This window comes from Octopus sinensis, linkage group LG4 (genome assembly GCF_006345805.1).
Source record: "Octopus sinensis linkage group LG4, ASM634580v1, whole genome shotgun sequence".
Classification (NCBI taxonomy): domain Eukaryota; kingdom Metazoa; phylum Mollusca; class Cephalopoda; order Octopoda; family Octopodidae; genus Octopus; species Octopus sinensis.
This window is the reverse complement of record NC_043000.1, coordinates 66,013,977-66,040,079: the sequence shown is the minus strand read 5'-3', so window position 1 is coordinate 66,040,079 and position 26,103 is coordinate 66,013,977. Positions and strand designations below refer to the sequence as shown.

Sequence of the window (26,103 nt, the reverse complement as noted above, 5' to 3'; positions counted from 1 at the left end):
AAATTTATTGAATAAAATGTAATTGAAGAAGTTGTTTTCTGATGATTCTGAAGAATGTGTAAATCTTTTCATTAAAATCATACATGTAAATTGAAAAGATTTTGAAAGTAATTTTAATTGTGCAAATAAATACATGGAAGTAAGAGGATAATAAGTAGTAGTAATAGTAGTAATGCTAATAATAAAATATTGATGAAGATAATGATGACTTCTTTATTAGTAATAATTTCTTACATTGTTTTAAAGCCTGAGAATTTTAGAGTGGGGAAACTTGTATAATGTATGCCTTTCCCAAAAGCATTAGCAATGTAAATGAAGTGAAACAGCCCTGACTAGGATTTAAACCAGGTTATGGATCAATACTAAAAAGCTTACCTCTATGTTATACCACTCAGCCTTTACAAAATAAAAATAACTTCCTATGACTGCGAACCAAACCAATGATATATAAATGGAGGATATACAGCCGGAATCAAATTTACACTAGAGATGAGAGGCATAACCAATGCTGATGGGATCTGAACAGAGAAACCTAGGACAATGAACTAAACAATTTCTAACATAGGACCAAGGTCAGGAATTGGAGGAGAGACAGTCAATTATATTGACTCAAGTACTTGATAGGTACTTTATTTTATTGATCCTGGAGGGATACAAGGCAAAGTTAGTCTCGGTGGGATTTGAACTCAGAATGCGAAAACCCAGAACAAATAACACAAAACTTCTGTTTGATGTTCTAATGAATCTAATTAACCCCCTCTACTGAACTAAATAATGTGAAGCACAAAAGTCGACTTCCTCGCAGCTACTAGAGCAATAAATGAACCTGGCAGGATTTGAACTCAAAACAAAAAGATACCTAAGTAAATACCATGAGGTATTTTATTCACTGATCTACCAATCCTGATAGTGCTTTATTTCAAATTGGTCACAGAATACAAATTTGTAGTAGTTGTCCAGGGTATATTCTTACTTAGTGCTATGTAAGTAAATGAAGATACTTAGTATGTTGCTCTACTGCTTCTGACAACTTAGAAAATAACAAGTGTTATCTTTTGACTGAACACAAGGATAACTTTTGCAAGGGAAAAGAGCTGATTAAATAGAATCCAGTATATTATGAGTTACTTATTTTGTCAATCCAGTGGGGAGGAAAAGCGAAGTTGATCCTGGTAGGAAAGGAGCTAGGAATTGAAAGAAACAAAACTATATACTGTAAGACATATAGACTATCAACTCAGCTGCCTCCACCATGATGATGATGATGATGCTGATGATAAAGACAAGGATGATGATGATTTCTTTCATTGGCACAAGGCCACAAATTTGTAACCCAGCACATAAATAGGTGCATATCAATTTTAGAATCATGAAAGGCTAAGTTGACTCTGATAGGTTTGAACTCAGAATGCAGAGGAGCAGAACTAAACATATGAAAGCTATTTAGTTTGATATGCCAATCCACCACCTTTATAATGATAACAAAACAACAGCAACAACAAAAACATGATGATGACAAGAAAGCCAAGTTACCTTCAACCTTTGGTTTTTTTTTTTTAAAAAAAAAAGTTAAATTTATTATTTATGGTTTGATATAAACCATTATAATTACATTAAATGATAGTTGCATTGGTAATTTTGTCTTATGAGCTGAGAAATGAAAAACAATTATGAATATTGTTTATACTTTATATTTAACTTAATTTTTGTTTAACTATATCTATTGTTTTTTTCTGTTGCTCCAATTTGTCTTTAAGACGTTGGATTCGAGCTAATTCCGGGGTGAGTCCCACATTAAACTTATTCAGTAAGGCACTATGGTGTGTACGAGTAATATTTGCTTCTTGATCAGTTTCGGAATACTTAGGTTGTATTGTGAATGAATTGTCATTTGCTGAAAGATTTACAGGAGAAGGCTGAGAAAGAGAAAATTTGGGGCTAGTTTCAGTATCATCTGGGGAAGTACCACAAGGATGACAGACTTCTGTCACATCACTCGAAGCAAAAGTTTGTTCTAAGTCATCTTGAGAATACATAGAAGCCTGGCTTGTTTTAGAAAAAGGTGACATATTTGATTCAGAAAAATTATCACATTCTGTAGAGTCTAAGGATGGTGAAAGTGGTTGTTGTAAGGATACGGATTTTGAGGGGACCAATTTTATTACATCTGAACTATTATTAACTAAAATGGGTACAGGTGAGCTCGGTGGGAGCTCTGTTACATTATCAAAGGTCTTTTTACAATCATGTTTCTTAAATATATTATTTTCTGAGAGAACATCATCATAATCTACTGATGGTTCCTTTATAATTTTGTCCTCATCTATATTATCTCTAACACATTCCTTTATCATATTACTGCATGAAAGGAGAGAACCCGTTGTAAGAGGTAATTTTGTTTCATTGGTAATATTTTCTCCATCTGTGCCACATGGACACTTAAGAACTTGTCGTTCAAGAACATCATTTGAGTGTTTAGAATGAATCTTAGAAGTTTTCTTCCTTTTTTTCCATGCTTTATTTTGAGCTACGATTTTTCTTTTCTTTCTCAAGCATGGTAATTTGATTTCTTCTGTAGCTCCCATATCTGTTTGTAAATTACTGGAATGATCATCCATGAGTGATACTGAATTATGGGAAGGGACCTTAGTATCCATTCCAGTTAGTCTGGTTGTCTGTGTAGATAAACAATATTTACCACGTCGTTTTGAGGATTTTCTTCTCCTGAAAGATTTTTTTGATGCTTGCAGAATGTTGTGTTTGGCTACTGCAGAAGAATTTTTCAAGAGACTATTATCACAGGGAGGTGTTCCAGTCTGATAAGTATGGTCATAATTTAGAGTCCCAGAAACTGGTCGTACTTTTAATTTTGCTGGACGCCCTCTTTTACGGCCAGGAGGACGAGAAACAGTTGTTGAAGAATTATTTAGTGTGGAGAAGTTATTCAAAGAGGTTTGGTATTCATTTATTTTCTGGGTATTAATTAAATCAGTGCAAATGTTTTTTATATCCAGTGTATCTTTCAATTCAGTTTTACAAGTTACAAAATTTGGATTTGAACTGCAGTTACTCACAGTTGTTGATATAAGTTTTCTGGCAGTCTTAGATTTTATATCAAAACTATTTTCAGTAAAGTCGTGATTTTTAAAAGGCTGCCGAGCTATTTTTTTCCAATTGACAGGTTTCTTACAAACACTATTTAACTTTGAAGAACTCAAACTTAGCCGAACTTTTTTCTTACGTGATGATGCCATATAAATAGCATCAATGATATTTTGAATATTCAATTTCTTTGGGCACTGAAGAACTGGTTTAATATCTTTTGATATGTTTCCCTGATTTCGAGTGAGTTTCTCTTGGATTTCTATGATCAATGAATTCATTGAACCAGAAGTCTTTACCTTTTGGAGCTTAGCCTTTTTATATTTTCTTTTTAACAAACGCTTACCAAACTGAGTTTTTACACATGGTTTCTCTGAAAGCTTGAAAGAACGGTCTTTAGGAGGGCGTCCCCTTTTCTTAGGAACTTTTTTTTCTTTCTCTGACTTTTTTCGTGTGATTAGCCGGTCATTGGGATCAAGCATAACAACACGATCAGTAGTAGTTGGTTCATTATAAAAAGATTTCACTTCTTCTAAAGAAGGAGCATGTTCATAATTAGACTGTTTCTTAATATTTTTCTTAATGGTTAATTTTGACATTACATTATTTGTTAAAGCTGAGTTAATGGTGTTATTCATAAAACACTCATTTTCTTTTAACAGCTGCATTTTCTCATCAAAAGTTTTCCGTTTTCTCTCAATTTTATTTTTCCCAAACTTTTTCTTTTTTATGATAATCTCACTTTTTGATGGTAACAGTAACTGTTCAGGACTTTTTGTTAGACAAGAAATATTCCTTTGCTGTGAAATAGTTGTTTTCTCTAAACCTTCTGCATTTTTATATCCCAAATTCTTTGGATTAGGAACCAATTGATTATTGGAGTTGCCTTTGAGAATTCCATTTTTACAAGCATCATTCTGATTCTTTGTAACTGGAATCATATTAGAACTGCAATTCATAGAGAGAAATTTTTCTTTTGGAACTATTTCATATTTTAGTTTACCAATAATGCTGTTTTCAGTAGAAAATGGTGGTGGTGGTAGTGGTGATGGTGGCAGTGGTGTTATCAAGGCACCAGTATTTGATATTGCTGCTTTGGAACTCAAAGCAGCATTATTTGGTGCTTTTGAAAATGTGTTCAGTGAATTTGGCACACTTTCATTACCACAATTATTATTGAAAATTGGCAAGCTTTCCTTGTTTATATCTGCATATGAGTTTGTATAATTTGCTGTTAGTTTGTCATTAGATAATTTAAAATAATTATGTTCTGTATCTAGAGTTTGAGAATGAGTATTTAAAGTCTGGGAAGAATTTGGCACACCTGGATTGCCATAAAATTGTGGTTTCATCACAGGAGCATGAATAAAGCTTTCACTTCTCAGTTCTGGTTGCTTTAACAAAGAAACATAATTCCCTGAAAAATGTTTCATTTGAAGAGTATCTGACTGTATAATGTTTTTATCACTAAATTCAGTTGGGTAATCTAAGTTACTGGTGTGTAGAGAAGCTGGTTTTTCAGTTTTGATCATTTGATTATCATCTTTTATTAATGGTCCATTAGAAGGACGCTTAAACAAAGGTAAGGACCCAACACTTGATGCTGTTTTCATGAACTGCTGCCTGCATCTTTTTGAACATTTTATAGACGTGACAAGTCTATATGGAAGATCTTTTAAATCTACAGAGCCACAGTAACCAAGTTCTGACAATACAACACAGCAGTGAATACTTCGAGCTATTTCAAATAAAATAGTATAGTGGTTTATAGATTTTTTATATTTGGATGACTTAGCCAACATACAGCTAAATAATTTACCGAAAGACAATTTTCGATTCTTTTTAAGCCCTGCTGCATATCTTGAACGGTCTGGTAATGATGGTGCCATATTGTCTGTGTGATTTTGAAGCAATGTAGATGATAACTGTGTGTTTGTTTGATACTGAGGTTGTAAGTTGGGTGGATAGGGATCATTTTGTACAAAACCATATCCATCTTCTCGTTCAAGTTTAGGAGGACTCATATCTCCAGGAACGTTTGTTGGTGTACAATCATCAAAGAATTCTTCTCGTTCTTTTATTACTAGAAGGTTTGAAGGGGATTTTTTCTTTTTATTTGAATTTTTTTGTTTTGATTTAACAGAGGAAAAACCTGGTGCAATCGTTAGCTTTGGGGGAGAAGAATATATCTGACGTTTAGAAGGTACTGGAGGTATTTTCATGTCCCGAGAAAGAATTGGGCCTTTATTAGAATCAGTGCAAATCTCTAGAGTGTTCTGATTAATACTTACATTCCTGTGTGGTAAAATATTTGATAAAGTTTGTTTATAATCTGCAATACTAATTGGAACTGGATGGTGGTCTGATATAAAACTAGTCTGTGAAATAAACTCTTGGGATGGGGAATGCAAAGAATAAGCTGGGATGGAACTGGAGTTCATTTTGGAATTGGAGGGTGCCATGCTCCACAATGATCGTGAAGTACTCGTTAATTGCACTGGAGAGAAAGGAACAGTAGATTTTATGGAAGCAGGTATATCATATACTTTTGGAAAGGATTTCCTGGCCCGTGGACCATAAGGTCGTTTAGGATCGACCTTTTTTTGAGAAATGGATTCACTCTTACTAAAACTTAACCCAGAAGATGTATGAGGCACTGTTGGTGAATTTAACGAGGTTTTAGCATTGTCCACAGAAGAAAAGTTACATTTTAGTTGATTTGAACCATTGTTTTCAGATAGAGAACAATTCATACCATTGTTTACAAGAGTTGAAGGAGCACATTTCTGTGTTAAACAGGCAGTCTTTAAGTTACAACTACCAGTAATAATTTTAGAATTTTCTGATGTTCCAGTAATATCTCTATTTCCCCTGATGTTCTCTACAGATTCTCTCAGTTTAGCACACTGAGTAGCATAGTCACTTGCATTCTCTGCAGATTTTGGTAAAATAGAGACATGCTTTCTCACATGCACATTTGTTTCTTGCAAATTCCCTACTTTATTTGGTACAGTCATTTTGGCGGCTGTTGGGAGAGGTGCACCAGAGAGTTTATCAGAGTCAGACAAATCTGATTTGACTAGTATCTTATCATGAAGGGGTGATGAATTAGATGTTACTGACTGATTAATTCGATCAGCTGGGTTAGCTGCCTGAGAAGCAATTAGCTTGTTTTGACTTGATGAAATAGCTGTTAGAGAGGGATTTATTAGAGATAAATCGCTTGTACCAGATGTTGGAATGAGCAAATATTGTTTAGGTTGCATTTTAGATTGTGTTTGTGAACCAGTAGTTAATATAACCATTCCAGGTTTATTATTGGAAATCTGATATAAAATTTGATTGTTATCAGCAACTGATGTGGTGGTTGTTGTTGTTGTTGTTGTACTTGATGTTACATTAGATGCATTGCAGTTAATTTTTACAGAATGGAAGTCAGGTGGATAAGTTTTGTCTGTTACTAACAGTAGCTTCTTAGTTCCATTTGTTGGGGAAGTGATAGTGATTAGGGAGTGAATATTTGATTTAATAGCTGCTGGTGTATGGGGCTCAGCTGGAGATGAAATAGATAAGCCTGTCTGTGTAGCATCTGACTGTGACTTGAGATTTGTCTTTGTAATAGTTGAAGTTTTTTTAACACGAATAAATGGCTCTGCTGGTGCTATAACTTTTACTGCTCTGGGTTTTGACTTTCTAAGGCGAATGTGGTGATGTTTATTCTTATCATTTTCACTTTTCTTTGGTCTCCCACGCCGAGGCTTGACATTTGTAGCAGGATCGCTTGAATTTTGCTCCATTTTAGCTTTATAGCATCACAGAGACCTGGAAAAAAAAAAAAAAAGAATGATTAAAAAACTTTGCATTTGTAAATAGATTTTAAAAGCTCTAACAATAACATAGGATAGAATATAAGAATTTAGTGGAGAGCTGCCGACAGATTGATCTCCTTGTTGAGTTGACTGATCGACTGTCTTAGCAGCACTATTTCTCATTTTCAAAGACAACCTTCAAACTGTTATCACAGTTTCTTATACCATAAATTTGTCTAATCACTGCCAAATTGAGAGTTGAACCTGCAAGCTTTCCCTGATTGTATCTCTTTTGCTAAGAAGATTGCTATTAACAAGTTGGCTCTGTAAACAATATTTCCATGGACAAAAATCCTGTATCTACCACTGGGTTAGCACCTAAACCCATTCAACACAAACAATAAAACTCTCCATGGATTCACCATCTCAAACTGAATACTACATGGATACAGTGGTCACATAGGAGCGAGTCCTGTTATTAATTAAAGCTCATCAAGTTGATCAATCCTGAAAACGTTTCTGCTACCATCATACTAGAAAAAAAATGATATGAAGCTGCCTTCTATCCTCACCAAATCCCTCTCTCTTTCTAGGATATCTATCCCTAGTTGTGGAAATACAAGACAATGAGTCTCATTCTCAAAAATGGCAACCTTACCAGATATCCTTCCACTTCCAAAATCCTTGAAGTAAAATCTTTTATTACACTTCATTTATTTGCTTACTCAGCAATGACTAATACATTTTTCATAAAGCTAGATCTACTTGATATTTACTTTCTTATATCACATCTTGTTTCGAGATTTCAACAAAAGCAAACATGTTGCCCATGATATCAGCATAAAAACCACCTTCTAGTAAAGAATGTTATCCCTTTGATAGGAAATTTCTTGCGAGACTACCATCCTAACAAGTCTGCAGTGTCTCAATGTTTGGTTATATCTTGCACAATCTCACCTTCTGTACATTAATCACTTGATAGCTGTTAACTCTACTAATCATATCCTCTTATACAGATTCCATAACATTCTAAAATGGATTAATTCTTAAATAAACACACACACACAATCATTTTAGATTGCATCCAAATCAGGGCAACCAAGTTATAAGCAAGTTTTCATTAACTAACATTGTTACACTGTTCTGTTTTGCACTCTTGACTTTTCAACTACAACTAAAATTGTTTCTGTAATGTTACTAAGCAAAGCTGCATTCTTATTCTAACATTGTTTGAAATTTAATGCATAATGTCTTTGGTTTGTCCAATGAGGATATTTCTAAACCAACCAGTTCACATATGAAACTAATTTCACAAGGTTCAGAACAAAGACAAATTTCAGTTAAGATACCTAACCCTTTAGCATTCAGATTACTCTGTCAAACATAATACATATTCATTCACATTGATTTGAATTAATCATGAAGCTTTGAGCTTTCAATGATGTGATTGCTTAAGTTTTGAATAACATTGTTAGATATAAGTGAGAATCCAGATTTGGCCAGTTTGAATGCTGAAGGGTTAAAGGTTTCTGTTTTCTGCATTTACTACCCATCTTCAGATGATGAGTCCAAGCTTGGATAACACTCCAGTAGAGTCTATGTAAACTGTATTCAACTATCTCAACAGACATTGGGAAGTTTGTGGCTATTTTGTCCAAACTTGAGTGAATAAGGAATTTACTATATTAACCAAGAACCTTGCTGATGGCAATATTTACATGTAGGACTGGCAGTTATATTACATCTGGAGACTGAGGGTTTACAGAGAGTAGGCCACATACAGTATGGGATTTTGGGGGTGGGGAAATGTAAAATTAGTAAATGCAATAATTTTTTGGATACATTCTTTATGAAGATGCCAATTTCCATAAGTTTTCCTTAAATTGCATAGCCCCAATTTTTGGATCTACTCTCAGAGCTGCAAATGCAAATTTTCATTATCATCAACTTAATGAAAATATAGCATCTGCTTGCTTGGATGTGCATGTCAGCAGATTGACTGCTTGTCAACACAGCCATTAATTACTATGTTTATATCTCTCTTCATCTATTACTATTTTCCCTCTAACTTCTCTACTATAATGACCATTTAACCCACCCTTATCCTTGTCTTCTTTTATCTGACCAATCTTTTTACACATCTTCTCTGCCTTTATTTTATTCTATTCAGAATGTTTTGCCCCTCAATTTACTGGCACAACTTTTCTTACTACTCTTTCCCTTTCTTTATATTGTTTAATTCTACATTAGGTGTGTGTGTGTGTGTAATGACCATTGACTTTCCCATTCTCAGTCCATTACTCTGACCACTCTTTCTCCTTCCACATTCCTGTAGTACAACAGCAAGAAACCAACAAAAGAAAAAAATCATTTGGCCCTTTATATTGGTGATCATAATAATCTAATTAGCACATTTTTAATTTCTGTACTTGTATGATTATTTACAATGTCTACATTTTATATTGTATGAACAAAATTTATATATATATAAAAAATTTGATGAAGTGAGAACCCCCACCGTATAACTGTAGTTGACACCAGTTTAGTTACTAACAGATGGCTTATAACTTCCTTTGGGCTCACATTTTTCAAAATTCATTTTAGTGTTGAGATTATAGGTCATAAGAAGAAAACTAGATATGGTTCCCAAAAAGTAAGTCGACTGAATTAGTTAAGAATATTTACTTTCATTGAAACAAATGATAAGGAAGAGTTTGAAGCTTTTGCTGCAACAGCAAATATATTAATGTTAAAGTGAATATTATCAGAACTGAAAAGTAGTGATAAACTATATCATGACAACTACAAAAAAGAAATGGATTTAATTTCTAGTTGGTTTTCACTTTTTATTGACTTACAGATTCACTTTCAATATCTAAACAAATACTCTTTATGTAAACTTTTACCCTTCACCAGAAAGAAAGAAACTAATGCTGTATACACAAGTGAATTTAAAGTCTAGTTAATTGGTTCAATAAGTTTAATTTGTTGATGTTCTTCGAAACTTTATTGAAACATAAATAAAGCTGAAGTATTTGTTTGGGTACAGTAGTATAAACAGTAAATTATATTGTAGCGTTTGTAATATAAAATAAAAAAATAAAATAAAAATACTAAAGAATTAAGAAATACTACAGACCTGTCAAAGCCTATGGACATACAAAATGAAAAGTCACACAGTGAAGTGGCTATAACATTTACAAAAAAACTTAGCAAAACCAGCTGTTGCTTAGTAAAATGAGGGAAGCATAAAACATCAAGCATGCTGGATTGGCTACCCTGGATCAACTCAATAACAACAATTGTGGTTTATGTTTCTGAAGCCAGGGTAGGTAGAATGAACAGTTGTTCACTTTAGTTTACTATTATTTGCAATTCAGTTAATTACAGAGTAATAACTGTTTTCAAAAGCTACACAGAGACACAAATCTCATAAAACATACCATTTGACAGTATAATGCAGAAAAGTTACCATTATGTAAAACTTAATTTCTAATAAGAACAGTTGGAAAGTACAACAATAGATTTGCCATTTTTATTAATAATTGTTAATTTTCAGAACAAAGCTCTAAAAGTAGTACCATTAAAACTCATTTTGGCTTAGAGATGCTGAGAACACACCTTCATTCTCTAACAGTATCAGAAGGAGGACTTGGCTCTACTGGAACAAGTCAACTCCATGCTATTCAGAGAGAAAGAAATGCTATCTCAACATCTCTTCCATATACTATTATTATTGCAATGAACTGAGACAAGCATTATAATTTCAGTAAAGTAAAAATTAAAAGACCACTATCTAAATTTTCAGTACCAACAAACCTGTGATTGCTAAAAACAAACCCAAAACATATCCCTAGATTCTTGTATCTAATAAAAACTACTGTGCTGATGAAGCATTTGCAAACAAGTAACAGAATAGTCTCAGAAGATATACACCACAGTATTTACAAACAACCAACAAATACAAACTCTAGAGCATGACTGGTGTTATTTTATCACACTCAGATGAAAAACAAAATCAGTACCATCTGAGTTCAAACTAAGAATTCAATGATATAAAACTAAATACTGAAAAGCTTTTAGCCTGATGCATTTTGCTAATAGACACAGGCAAGGCTGCATGGTTAAGATGCTTGCTTCCTAACCATATGATCTTGGGTTCAGTTCCACTGTGTGGAATCTTAGGCAAGTGTCTTCTACAATAGGCCAGGATCAACGAAAGAACATGAGGATTTGATAGATGAAAACTGAAAACAACCTACTGTGTGTATATATACATACATATGTATGAATATATGTGTGTGTGTTCACCCTTGTCTAGACATCACAGGACAGTTGTAAATGAGTAGCATCTTCATACAAGCGATCCATGGAAAAGTGCATGTTAAATGATGATGATGAATCTATTGTCACTTCAATAAAACAAATGTAAAAAATATGACATTTGGAAAATGACTGAAAATATACAGAGTGAAACCTATCGATACAGGTGCAGGTGTGGTTGCATGGTGAGAAGTTTACTTTCCAGCCATATGGTTTGGGGTTCAGTCCCACTGCATGACACCTTGTACAAGTCTCTTCAACAATAGCCTTGCACCAACCAAAACTTTGTAAGTGGATTTGGTAGACAGAAACTGAAAGAAGTCGGTTGTGTGTGTGTGTGTTTGTGTCTTTGTGTATGTATTTGTCTCTCACCACCACTTGTTGGTATGTTTACGTCCCTGTAACTTAGCAGTTTGGCAAAAAGAAACTGATAAGTACCAGGCTTTACAAAAATAAAAAGTATTGGGGTTGATTCATTTGACTAAAGTTCTTCAAGATTGTGCTCCAGCAGAGTTGCAGTCTAATGACTGAAACAAGTAAAAGATATTCAACTCGGGTGTTTATTTTTTAATTTCATTAAAATATAGAAGAAGAATTGGTCATCTATGGAGATGAAACAAATTTGTCACTGAAGTAATAAGGAAGAAATATCTATGTGATTAATCTGACTTGGTATAAATAACAGTTAACTCTCCCTCATATCATATTGTTATAATAAAAGAAGAGGGTCATATTGCACAATGTAGTTGTCTTAGAAACACTGAGTACAAAAAGAACACCAAATTGTTGTAGATGGAATGACTTGATCATAGGCTGTAGTTTTAGGAGAGATGTAAAAACAACAAATGCAAATGAATTAACCAAGCTTCAAATGAAAAATAAAAAAGCAAAACAATGAAATTGCTAATTGGAAAATAATTTGATTATTTTTAAATACATAATCACTTTATGAAAATTTTTTATCAACTAAATGAAGATTATGATTTAAATGAGCATACCAGTCATTAAAATTTACAAGTTCTGACCCTTTCTCCCTTGGAATTCATAGTTATGTGGGTAACTAGGCAATTCCAACAGTGCTGGTGGCATGAAAAAAGCACCCCGTACAAACTCTAAAGTGGTTGGCATTAAGAAGGGCATCCAGCCATAGAAATTATGTTGGAGTGGACACTGGAGCATGATGCAGACCTCGGATCAATCAGATCCTATCAACCTGTTCAACCCATGCCAACATGGAACATGGCATTTAATTATATGTACAATCATTTTGATGTCCATATTTCCCTACTTGCATTGGTCAGTTGGAATTTGTTTAGGCAAATTTTCTATGACCAATGCCTATGCAGTCAACTCTCTTCTATTTCCAAGCAAGGTAATATTTCTCATGTCCAGACATGTTTTTATGGAGGATTGAAAATTAACAATATTGCATGAGTAATGCTCATTAACAACTGTTGCATGATATCAAGGAGACACAGATACACACATTTATACAAATATCTAACAGTGAGAATGGGCGCTCAACACTGTAACCAAGAGATCTTCACAATCATTCAGGTATACCGCACGGAAGTGTTGGTACTCACCTCCACTTTGGATGAGAATACATGAGACTGAACAGGATTTCAAAATAAATACACAGATCATGGGAGGTAACTAATAAGAATACCTTGTTACTTCCCTTGTGTTAGACCTGGATTTTTGCAAGAAATTGTGTTTATAAATTATTTAATTTTCTAATGCAATAGTATTCATATATATATATATATATATATATATATAAATGTATTGTGTGTGAGAGATTAAATATACTTGGTGATCTTTTGCTCTTTGAAAGAATTGTTTTCTTGGAAACTGGAAGTTTTCACTTTCTCTTAGCTATATTTAATGTCTCTGATTGTCATTCACTCCACCTCCAGTTACTGTTTCAGGTCTCCCACTACCAATATGCCCTCAAACAAAAACAAAGTAAATTGAAAATTATATTATATCAAAGAATTATAAACATCTAAAACTCTTAAATTTATAAGATACTAATTTCCAAACATGTGCATGGATAAGAGGCTCAAACTAGTACAGAAATATAAAAAAAGAATATGAAAAGATAAATGAAATAAACTTCCTAGAAATAGCCTCCAGTTTAGAGCTGACAACATTGCTAAGATGAATATGACTTTTTTTACCTATGTCAAACTTCTTGGTATCGTTTATTCAAAATTTTCAGACCAGAATTTCCAGGCTAAATTTCAACTATTAGATGGATATTACTTATGAGGAGCTGACATTCAAAGTACAATTTAAGGTATAATATCAGTTAGCAGCAGAGCTCCTAATGTCCTCTTAAGTAAATGAGGAAGAGAAACAAAAGACACCCCCACCCCCAAAAAGTACTACCAATTATTCAGTATATGCACCAACACACATTCCGCCAAGTTAAAATAGCCCTGTAGCTCTTATCAATACTTACAGGCATCTACTATTGTTTCTTAACCTTCATAATAATCACATTCATCACACAATTTTTTAAATTTCTAATTAGGTAATTCAATCTATCAGGTTGAGTAAAAAGTAAGCAATGTTTTCAACCATGAAGAATTTGTATTGGATTTTTGCAGAATTTTGAATTTTTTAAAAACATTTCTTTTGCAATTGTCTGATAATACAGACACAGACTTGCTCAAATGCATCAATAAATTAACATTGATATTTTTTTCACTGTTAATACAATCATCTGAAATGGAACTATCAAAGTGTGATATTCAAGCAATTTTGCAATTCAACTTCAAAAAGGGATGTAAAGCAGTTGAAACTGCTTGTGATATCAATGAAATGTTTGGTGGGGAATTGACCAGTGAATGGTCAGTTAGAAAATTGTTTAAACTATTTCACAGTGGAGATCTGAGCCTTGAAGATCATGAGCATAGTGGATACCCATCTGTCATTGATGACAATCAAAGACCATCATTGAGAAAGATCCTCATAAAACCATGAGAACTGGCAAAAGAACTTCAAGTTAGCTAAAAAAAACTGCCTGCAACTATTTGCATGTGATTGGAAAATCAAAAGCGCTCGACAAATGGGTACCACACAATTTGAATGAAAATCAGAAAATGTGCAGATATGCAATTTGCTCGTTACTTCTCTGTAATCAGATTGATCCATTTCTCGATCATATTGTAGCTTGCAATGAAAAATGGATTCTGTACAATAAAAAAACATTCTTTGCAATGGTTTGATGGTGTACTGCTGGACTCATCCACTATAACTTCTTAAAACTCAAAAAAACCATTACTGAAGAAACATATTGCCATAAAATTGCCAAAATGAATGAAAAACTGCTACTCCTCCACCCCAGACTGGTCAACAGAAGAGGGCCAATCATTCTCGATCATGTTTCACTAATGATACTCAAGAAATTGAGGGAACTTGGCTATGAAGTTCTTCCCCACCCAGCTTATTCCTCAGACCTTTCTCTTACTGACTATCACTTTTCCAAGCACTTTGATGGTTCCCTGTGAGAGAAGGAGTTCAGAAATCAAATTGACGCTGAAAGTGTGTTCTAAGAGTTCTTCAGTTCGAGAACTCCAGATTTTTATGTTACTGGAATAAACAAACTTGTAACTCATTGGCAAAAATATGTTGATTGTAATGGTGCTTATTTTGATGAATAAAATTTCCACATCGTTGAAATATATTGTGATGAATTTCATGCTTCAAAACATTGCTTACTTTCTACTCAGCCTGATAGTTTAACCCTTTAGCATTCACATCATTCTGTCAAAAGTAATGCTTATTTATTCACATTGTTTTGAATTAATCATGTTTTGAGATTCTGATGAGGTAACTCTTAACTTTTAGAATGATATTGTAAGGTTGGTGTGAGAGGCCAGATATGGCTAGTTTGAACATAAAACAGGTAGAATATTTTAGCTGGATATGGCCAGTTTACATGCGAAAAGGATTAAGGTTATAAATATTAAAATGAAAATGATTAATAACGATAATTTATACATACAGAACTGAAGTAGAAATTCAATTTGAGCTTAAATAACAAATTAATTGCAAACCATAAAGATTTCAAATAGATAAGTTCATTAAAATCCTCCAAAATCACATTGTTCATCATCTTCAGCTCAGAATAAGTTATAATCATCACGGAGAGTGGTATCAATGCTAGGACTTTCATCATCATCTCATGTGTATTTATCTTCTGTCCCATCAAATGCATTCAAAATTCTCTTTCTTGAAAGATTTTATAATAATGTCAACTTATAATTTCCTTTCATAGATTAAAGATAGTGATGGAATGTGCATAGTGCCTCCTTTCCATGTAGGATTTTACCCTTCATCATGAATCCAGTTACTTAATTTTGTTTTCACCATGTCCTCAAATGGTTTATTTACATCAACAGTAAACTGTTGTAAAATACTCACAAGTCTACTAAGTGTTGCCCCTATGTAAGTATTTTGCAGTCAGACTTTAACAGAAATACTCTTCACTACATGTGATCTAAACTTATTTCAGGTGAACAAACCTTCTCCTTCCTTTCATAGTCCAAGTTGTAAATGCCAAACTTCTTCAATCCATGTTCATCCATTGAGTCTTGTGGTTGATTACATACAATTCTTTTTGGAATAGTTTTCTCTGAAAAATAACCATCTGACTACTTTTTTGTGTTTTCCATCAGTACCATTTGCTACAAATGAAGGAACTACAGGAAATCTTATTTTCTCATGCTCAATAGTTTTCATCAGTAATATTTCCTATTTAGTTTGCAGATCATCTCTTTGTATGTCAAGATTAACAGGTTTCATCCCCTTTTTCTCTGTATGATTATCTCTAACTTTCCTTCTGATTTCTGATAGCAAATTAAGGAAATAGAAGTAACATACTATTTGGATCAGCAGACAACTTTTGTGCCATCTTACCTCATAAGCTCTGTGCCCTGCTAAAATTTGCCCTAAAATCTAAAATTCTACCCTTTTCTGATTACTTATGCATATAGTTCAGAGGCTCCATGAGGTACATATTTTTTTCATCTTAATGTTTTCCAAGTACCTTCTCAACAACTTTCATCTGAAATTGTAAGGTTGAACTTCTATTCTCAGAGATTGTTGATCATATTATCTAAAGTCTGACAAATTTCTTTAGTCTCTCACAAATTCATCTAAACACCAAATTCTCTTGTTGCTTATATTGCTGTACAATTGATGTTTCTCCTAGGAGGTCTTTTTTTCACAAAATGACAGACTGTATTCCAGGAGTGTTGTACAGGAACTAATATCAGCTGCCCTACCAAGTGAAACTGTGAACAAATTTTGACTTGACTTTTATACAGCATTTCCATTAGAGTGTTAGAAACAGGGACCAGTAATTGTTACCTTTTGTAACTTAACTGACAACACTGGTACACTGCTTCACAATTATACGTACATGTATGAAATGTAGGCTGATGAAGCAACAAGTACAGGTAAATGCATATGGTCTAGTTTATGTAAGAAATGCTATATTTTGTATCCCCCTAATTATACACCACAGTAATTGCAACACCTTTTTGATAATGGACCAAAGAGATCCATAACCCAATATCTTTGTGAAATGTATATCAAAAACACAGAGAGAAAATTCATTTTTTACCATAACATTTAGACATAGGATAATCCCTTGACCAACATTGTTGATCTGTTGCCCATGAAAAACTAGGGTCAAGTTTAATTTCTGTTTCAGTAAATATAGTATTTGCTGTGCAGCAAATAGATCTCACTTCATTAACTGCATAAATTTGTGTGAAAGTTCTTATTTATATGTGAAAGAACATTTAAAAGTAATACAAGTGTGAGATTCCTTTTCAATATCTTACATCCATTATTGATGAGAAGTATCAAATGTCTTCATAATTCAATAGAAAAAAGGTTTTTCACTCAATATGCCCAAATGATGGAAGGGAATTAACAATCTATTTGCTTGCAATGGTACAATGACAGTGATGATGATGATGATAATTCTAATTTTGGCACAAGACTAGCAATTTTGAGGAGAAAGTGTGAGTTGATGCTATCAACTGGTACATTTATCTCTACTGGGATGGAAGACAAAGTTGATTTTAGATGATACAGACACTATGTACAGGGTTTTCTATCCAAGCTACCAACTGGTTCCACTAGAGTTATATGTATTTTAGGCTTGTCAATTAAGGCAAACTTAGGTGAAAAGAGCAATTGGAAAGAGGGAAAAATCAAAACTCTTAAATAAAACTCAGAACAGAATAACAGTTCCGATTGAAAGTGAAAGAAAATAACAGTAAAAGAAAGTCAATAGTAGTACATGATGTGAAAATGAAATTGTCATGCTTGAAAGTTTTCATTATATGAAAAGACTCACAACAGAAACTAACAACCACAAACACAAATTAAAACATGTATCATTTACTGAGAACTCAGATTTCAATATAATACAGCTGCCATAATTGAAGTGTGTCTAAATATACTTATTTGACAAGTGAAACATTCTGCTTTGAAGTCTTGTTAATATGAGGATTCAGCAATCCAAATTTCAATTCCTCACAATATCTTTTGCTGGTTTCAGTCATAGCCACATTGGAACACTGACTTCAATATCTATATATACCTCAGTCTGGTGCTTATTTTATTAACTTCTGCTTGTCAAATCATTAAGGGACATAAAGTGGTAACATAGACTGCTTGTTTTAAAACCAATATAAACAAACACAGTCAAGAAACAGATACACATATGAGATTCTGCAGTTTTTGTCTACCAAATTCCACACACAAGGTATTGGTTAAACCAGCATTATAGTAGAAAATACTTGCCTAAAGTACACACAGAAAATGAATCCAGAACCATAAGGTTTGAAAATGAACTGCTTTACAACACAGCCATACTTGTGAACAATTATCTCAATAATTTTTACACTAATTGTACTCACCAGTATTTAACTATACTTAGTATTCTAAGACACAGCTGTTTTAATTATCATTTCAATACACTCTATATGATAAACCAATAGTAAGGTATCTAAAACAATTTGTATTAAAAGATCAATAATCATCACTTCATACTGTAAAATTCAAGGAGTCTACTTCAATTCTGATTGTCATTGGTTTTGCTTAAAGTTTTCCATTGAATTCTACAATTAAATCAAAGCTTTAATGATCAAATGAAGATATAAGTACAATCAAGGTATTACTCATGATTTGGATAGCAACATAATTATACACTGACATCATCCTCATTTTGTGTCTATATTCCATTCCGATTTGACAGGATCTGAAAGGTCAGGGAACTGTGTTGGGTTCTCACTTCTAGCATGGTTTCTATGGCTGGTTGCTCAGCCTTATTTTACCGAGTGTACTGGGTGTTTTACGTGCCATCATCACCAGTGAGACTGCCAAGCAGCTTGCAAGAAAAGTTTTTGATATATATCATTAATGATTTAATCTACAGTTATTTTCCTATTTATGTCAACAAAATCATTAATGGACAAGTCCTTGGCTGTTTCTCTTAATGAAATACAAATAGAGCATTTCAGGTATATCTTTGCACATGCATTTATTCTAATTCAATTTGAGGGGAGGGTTTTCAGAATTTCTACTTTATATCTTATTGCTTCCTGTTCATATGTTATTCCTCAATAGAACTAATTCTTCAGTATTTATTTCATTGAGATTATGATAATTGGTTTCACATCTGCAATTGTGTATTTATATTTCAAACCTCCATTTTTTTTTCATCTTGGGTCACTTCATGACTATTAATCTTTCTAAGGTCAAATCTAATTTTCCCCATTGTAAATTTTAAACAGTTGCCCCAGGTGCCACAAAGTCCCACTCTGTGGAACCTAGGGCAAATGTCTTCTACTGTAGCCCCAGGCCAACTAAGATCTTGTGAGTGGATATGATGATGGTGGTTAAATTTTCATGTATCTATCGAACCCTTTGATATCAAAACCACCTGAGATCTCTTGATTTCTATAACACAGAATCACTTATTTTAATGTGTTCACATCTAAGTTAAAACTTCAATGTGATTTTATGTAAGAAGGTTTTTCAGCTGAATTATGCAGAAATTAGCTATTTTACTAAACCTCACCAAATTTATAATTATTATTTTTTTTTCAAAAAGCACTACTGTAAATGCCAGTCCCTTGATTTGCATTCATCTTTTAAAACCTCCAAATTCAATTGATGCCCTCATTTATAGCTGGTTAACTACAAAAAAGGCTCAGGTATGTGTGTAATGGGGGACAGGTATACAGAATGCAATAACAGCATTTACGTACCCAAAGAACTAATGAGAGAGCCTTTGCACTAGTTATGTAGGGCTTACTGAATGGGTATGACAATGAAAAATTCCCAAGAAATTTTTTTAGTAGTGTGGCTTGCCTGATGAACCTTATGTAAAAAGATTACCCATGTCTGATCTAGACCTGCTAGAAATAGTAACCTAATTTTCTTCTGTCTTAACCCTTTAGCAATCAGGTTATTTTGTCAAATGCAATGCTTATTTATTCACATTAGTTTGAACTAATCACTCACTATCTCAAATGCTTCAGAATTTCAATGATATGATTGTTATTTTTAGAATTACATTGTAGACTAGATACAAGAGGCCAGATCTGGCCAGTTTGAACAAAAAAGAGGCAGACTATTTGGGCTGGATTACAGCCAATTTAAATGATAAAGAGTTAAATACACAAAAGACGTATTAGATAATATAATTCTAGATATATTATGGCTAAGTAATAGAAGAGACGATCATGGTTGGAATCCTTTAATTAAAAGAGTCTGCTGGGTCACATTTGGATGTTGGGACTGAACAGTAATAACCAACAGTAAATAAGTGTAATTGTAAACTTTACATATATATATATATATAAAGGATCTCCTTTTGGGTCAATGACAAGTGAAAGAACTGGCCTATGAATGGCATAGAACATTCACTGAATTAGCAGCAGAGTGGCTGAATATTCCATAGATATGTGTGCTTTGAATTATGGTTGCAGTCAATCTGGAGCGCTCCCAAACAAGTTTTGATTATGCAATTTCATTTGTAAGGCACAAGTCGGCCCAGGGTTACATCAAGATACACTTGCTTAAGATGCCACACATCATGACTTAACCCAAAATCTCACAATTGCAAAGTGAACTACTTAACCACTTGGACATGTGTATGTATTATACATTTACACACACATATCACATCTCCGTTGTTAATGGCATTTTAATTTTTTTAACTCTGTAAGGAATGCAGTAGTTGTGTAGCAGTTTACTTGAAAGTTTCGGTAACAATATGTGGAGGTTTGATTTAAAATAATGTTTGAAGCCTAATAATTTCTATACCAACATCTTCATTATGTTACCTGTGATTATAACGAATGGCTATCTCTCTCTTTCTGAGGAATGAACCTAGAACCATGTGCTAGGGAAGTACGCTTTTTATAGCACAGCCATATATATATATATATATATATATATATATATATATATATATTATATATATATATATACTTATTATCGTTTAACGTCCGTTTTCCATGCTAGCATGGGTTGGACAATGACTGGGGTCTGAGAAGCCAAGAGGCTGCACCAGGCTCCAGTCTGATCTGGCAGTGTTTCTACAGCTAGATGCCCTTCCTAACGCCAACCACTCCATGAGTGTAGTGGGTGCTTTTTATGTGCCACCGGCACAGGGGCCAGAGGAAGATGGCAATATATATATATACTTGTTTCAATAATTGTGCTGGGACACCACCATGAAGAGTTTAGTTGTTGAACAAATTGACTCCAGTACTGATTTTTAAAGTCTGGTACTTAGGTACTCATACTATCGGTTTTATTTGCCAAACAACTAAATTATGAGGATGAAAAGAAACATCTGTTAGTGGTGGTGGGAGACAAATACAACACACACACACATGCATACATATATATATAAATCGATACATATATTATATATGAGCGATGGGATTCTTTTAGTTTCCATATACCAAATCCATTCACAAAGACTTGGTCAGCGCAGGAATGAACCCAGAACCATGTGGTTGGGAAGCAAGTTTCTTACAGCACAGCCACACTTGCATGTATGTATGTGTGTGTACAAGCAAGTGTACATCAAAGCACATACACGTATATATGGTTTGGTGCATACTTGCTGCGACTGCATATTTAAAGAACGAAAGTATTACGATAATGAAAATAAATCGATGGGACAAGCCTGTGTACAGTAGAATCCAATAAAAAAAAAAGTCGCAGGAAACTTCAATACGAGAGTGATTTAATATTTTTTTTTTTGTTTTCACAAACGTGTAAATAAGCATTATATAAATTGTGTTGTTATTGTACACAACTCATGTAGCATGTAATGTCAGTTAATAAAAGTTCATATATTTATCTAATTACTTTAAGTATCGTTTATGTCGTAAGAATATTTTTTCCTGTGACATTTTTTTCCAAATCAAAATTTATCTTCGTTTTCTATGATTTACACCCACTTCGACTTGAAGGCTTTTGGTCGAACAAATCAATTCTAGTACTTATTTTATTGGTATCTTTTAACGAAACGCTAGTTTACGACGACATAAACAAACCGACACTGGCTTCTTTCAGTTTCCATCTTCCAAATCCATTCACAAGGCTTTAGTCGGCCCGGGGCTATAGTATAACTTAAACTGATACACCAATGAGTGTGTTTCATTTGAAATCTGGTTCCAAATGCTTATTGTTTTGACTTTCTGCTACGAGGAACTTTTCAATACATATAGCATAAAAATAATTCCAAAACTGTTCCATTATTCCAGTTACTTGTCCGAAAACTTAGCCTGGCTGTAAAGTTCATAATCCAGAATCAATTGTTCCCCTTCGTATAATGCAGAGAACAATATAGCTGTCGAGCTAACGAAGAGGGGGTGTGTCTTACAAGGTTACTCAACTTGCTAGAAATAGCAACCAAATTCTCCCCAAATCTGTTTTAAAAGTGAAGGTATTACTGGATAATGTAGAAAGATTAAATGGTCAAGGCAGGAACGACCTTGATTATAGTTCTGTTCGATGAAGGCTGACCTGAAGTTAAAAAATATTAACTTAATATTTGTAATAAGAAAGGCGGAGTTTTGGAACATCTGTCCCATATCTGATGAGGAAGGTAATGAGTAGCTCCCCATCCTCTGTATATATATACCTGTGTCATAATAACGGTAGATGCGACTGTGTAAATGCTTTTAAAAAATTCCATTTTTTTTTTACATCTAAGCCCACTCAATCATGCAATCTTTTCTGTCTCCATGCAGGAAAAGGAAGGACATCAATTCCGAAACTCCGAAGAAACATAAACAATCTAGAATACAAAGAAAGTCCTTCAAACGAGCACGCCAAATAGCTAGATACAAGCATTAATAAAGACAGAAAGGAGCCGAGGGTTTCACGTACTTGTAACAGAGGAAACATGCTAAAGATTGTACCACTATGTACCACTTTGGCAGTGTTGCTGAATGAGGACTACTATGAAAAATACTGGAAGCACAACTGACGTATCATATCAGAATTGGTGTATATATATATATATACATACACACAAATATACTTGGAAATGGATGCGTGGCGTTCAATCAAATGATATAAATAATTATACATATATACATGGGAAGACGATTTAACTAAACGATTTGGGCCGAGTTGGAAAAGAAGGGCGCTATCAAGGAAGAATTGGTAGCGCATTGTGACCAGCAGTATATAACATCCGATAGTCTGGTCGATAGCCACACACACCGCACATATACTGATAGATATGTACGCACGTACACACACTCATACTTTAGTTGTAGGCCTAAAGACGTACAAAACAGCAACACACGGAACACAAGCGCTGAATAAAAATAAAGGCAATGCTTAACTTAGAAATAACACCGACCTATTTGAATACAGCAAAGTATAATGACCATTCCTGCAAAAGTTTGGCAATTAGGGAAACAAATTAAGTGGTAGACTGAAGGTTCACGTAAAAAGGCAAACAAGAAATTACTAACATTCGTACGATGAAGCAAGCATCCAAGATGCAAATGGAATTATATATAGAAGAAAAAATATTACCGTTAAATTAGAAAGTGCCCAATTAGTTGTGGTTGGTAAATTCAGTTGGTCAGAAAATTTACACGTAACAAAAAGTTTAAAATATTGTCTTTTTCCTGCATCTCTTGCTCACTTCGAATAATTCATTCTTATTTATATCCTATATTGTAAACTAAGCAAAACTATGTTATACTTTGGAATTTTCTATCAAGTTTACAGGCCTCTTGATCTTTTAATGGTTTATTGTTTTACAAACTTGTATATTAATGGACATTTTTGTTTTGATTCGGCAACTCGGGAGTAGTCTACTTATTCTGTATCGTATTTTTGTACAATAATAGAAAAAACAAACTAAATTTAATAAAGTATTGTAATCTAAAAGAATAGACTTTAAAACGAATAAGAACTGCAAAATTATTTACCATTACGAAAAATTATTTGCTTATTTGATATCCAACACCTATATTGGAGACAACTAGAACACGGGAGTCTCTAGTTGTTTCGATCTGCTAGAAATGGCAGCCAAGTCCCTCTGTTAGAGCATACGCTACCGTCTTAGAACGAAATGATACAATTGATGATGTAGTCTTTGATATACAAAAATATGTTCAGAGCTGGAACGCTTTTTATTAGGGGACCTGCTGAAACAGAAGTGACCCTGGCGTGCCAAATGTTATTATTTTTTTTTTTTAATGACAGTCTAGCAACAATTCTCTTGAGGACAGACAAAATACAATACTGTAAAACCGAACTTAATTCACATTAATATTATTAGATTAAAGAACAAAAACTATCAAGTTATGAGAAGTTGAGTGAAAGAAGAAAAGACTAGAAGAGAATTTGTTCCGAGAGTGCAGAAGGTAAATAATAGTTTCACACAGAATACGAGATTCGCTGGTAAGATTTATAGTAGCCTTTGGTTGGACATTGCTTTAAAACTATGCAAAATCAAGAGTAAATTGATAGAGAATGTTTATTTTCTATCTAAGAAAAAAAATTATATGAAAATATCTTAAAAGAAATAGTGTTAGTTGATTAAATTTAGTTTAGATAGCTTCTGCACGGAATTTATATTTCGCTGCAGTAATTATTGCATCAATTTCATTACCTCAGAATTTGCACAAATTGCTCTATTTTCTATACAAAAAGATAGAAACTTTTTTTCTGTGGTGTTATTCTAGAGAATGTTTATTAGTGGTTGAGATTGAAGTAAAAGAATGTAGCCCATCAGTGAGTTGCAAGCTTAGCTCCGCCATATTTGTTATGTCGAACACGTCCGTAGCCAACAACGTATAAACTGATCATATTAGCAAACAATCTAACCTATCTATACACGTATATGCTTACTCAGACTATTAAAATAAATGATAAAATTAAATCTATAATTAATTCAATCCAGAAAAAGTTTCTCTTTAAAAACATTTCTGCAGTAAAACAAAATTCCATAAAAAGTATTTATATATACATACATACATATAAAACTTTTGGATCGAATTGTGTTGTCAGGAATGAAAATATAGGAAGACAAGGAAGGAAAATATAAAAAGTAACATCCCGAAAGACAAACACACACACCTAGTTAAATCAGTTTTGATTATAAATACGCGTGTCTTTGCTTACAACTTTAATAGCAGTGACAAACAAAATGCAAAATAAATCCTTTGTATGGCGATGCACCTTATGAAATATAAAAGTTCAAATTAAAAAAAAAAAAGCATCGTTTAAAAAGTAAAATAAAATATCAGTAACACACTATCTATTGCTGGTTTCTAATTAAAACACACAATTTGTGTAAATAGACTGATTAATTTTGAGGTGAACCGAGAGGATACTTACGATTTAGTCATCTAGGTTGTTATTATTTATCTTTCAATAGATTAGTTTACTTTTAGCAGACTGAAACATACACAAAATGAGAGACGTTGCTTTCATGCTTTGTTTTGTTATCATCGACAAAAGCACATTATTATTATTATACGGTCTGTGATAGTAGTAGAACTATAGGAAATTGAACACACAGCAGTTACACATCAGCGGATAATTATTTGTTGGAACTGTTAAATTGTGTGTCATCTGTTATAGTCCCGTATGAGTGTATCATCGGCTTAAGTAAACGCACGATGGCGCCGGTAGTCAGAATTGTATATTACTAACACGTACACAGGTTTAGCTTTACTACTGTTAATATACTTCGCAATATATAGGTAAATTACATGTAAATTAATATTTTATTTTATATTTTCTTACCTTAATTCACTAGTTTTTAAGGAAATATAATTGAATTGAATAGTCCAATAGTGAAAATACTGAAAACTGCTACGCTGATAAAGTATGTGTCAAGTAGAGGTCACGTTATCATTTTTCGCTTCCGGTCTCACACATTTTACAGAAACAATAAACAGAAATCTGTTTACATCTATATATACTCGTATGTATATATATAAATGTATATATGCATACACACAACTATGGAAACATTGAAACGCATATTTTCGTTATAGCTGTCTCTCTTTTCATATATACATACATTTTTACATAAATAATGAAAAATGATTTAGTCGTATTTACATATGTATGTGTGTATGTGTATATGTACACACACACACACACACACACACAAACAAACATACGCAAATTGATCAGTGCTTCACAATTTGCTGTGCCCGTTGCACTTGGATACCCTTTCTAGTGCCAATTACTACAAGGGAAAATGGAATGAATGAATTTTTACAACCACTAGCTGCCTTTCGATTCTGGACAGTCTCTATTAGATACGTTATTTTCA

The 26,103-nt window shown here is 33.3% G+C and overlaps 1 protein-coding gene across 3 annotated transcripts; it reads right to left on the bottom strand.

The window, feature by feature from the left end:
* Positions 1-25,698, bottom strand: LOC115210682. 3 transcript variants are annotated; one of them, XM_029779356.2, is made up of 2 exons: positions 25,566-25,698; positions 1-6,924 (listed from the first exon to the last, which is right to left on the bottom strand). In XM_029779356.2, exon 2 carries the CDS (start codon positions 6,897-6,899, stop codon positions 1,695-1,697), a length of 5,205 nt encoding a protein of 1,734 aa, XP_029635216.1. In that variant the 5' UTR covers positions 6,900-6,924; positions 25,566-25,698; the 3' UTR covers positions 1-1,694. The 3 variants fall into 3 exon arrangements, with proteins under 3 accessions (XP_029635216.1, XP_029635215.1, XP_029635217.1); XM_029779355.2 differs by lacking the exon at positions 25,566-25,698 and adding an exon at positions 25,155-25,520; XM_029779357.2 differs by lacking the exon at positions 25,566-25,698 and adding an exon at positions 23,340-23,696.
* Between the last annotated feature and the right edge of the window lie 405 nt (positions 25,699-26,103).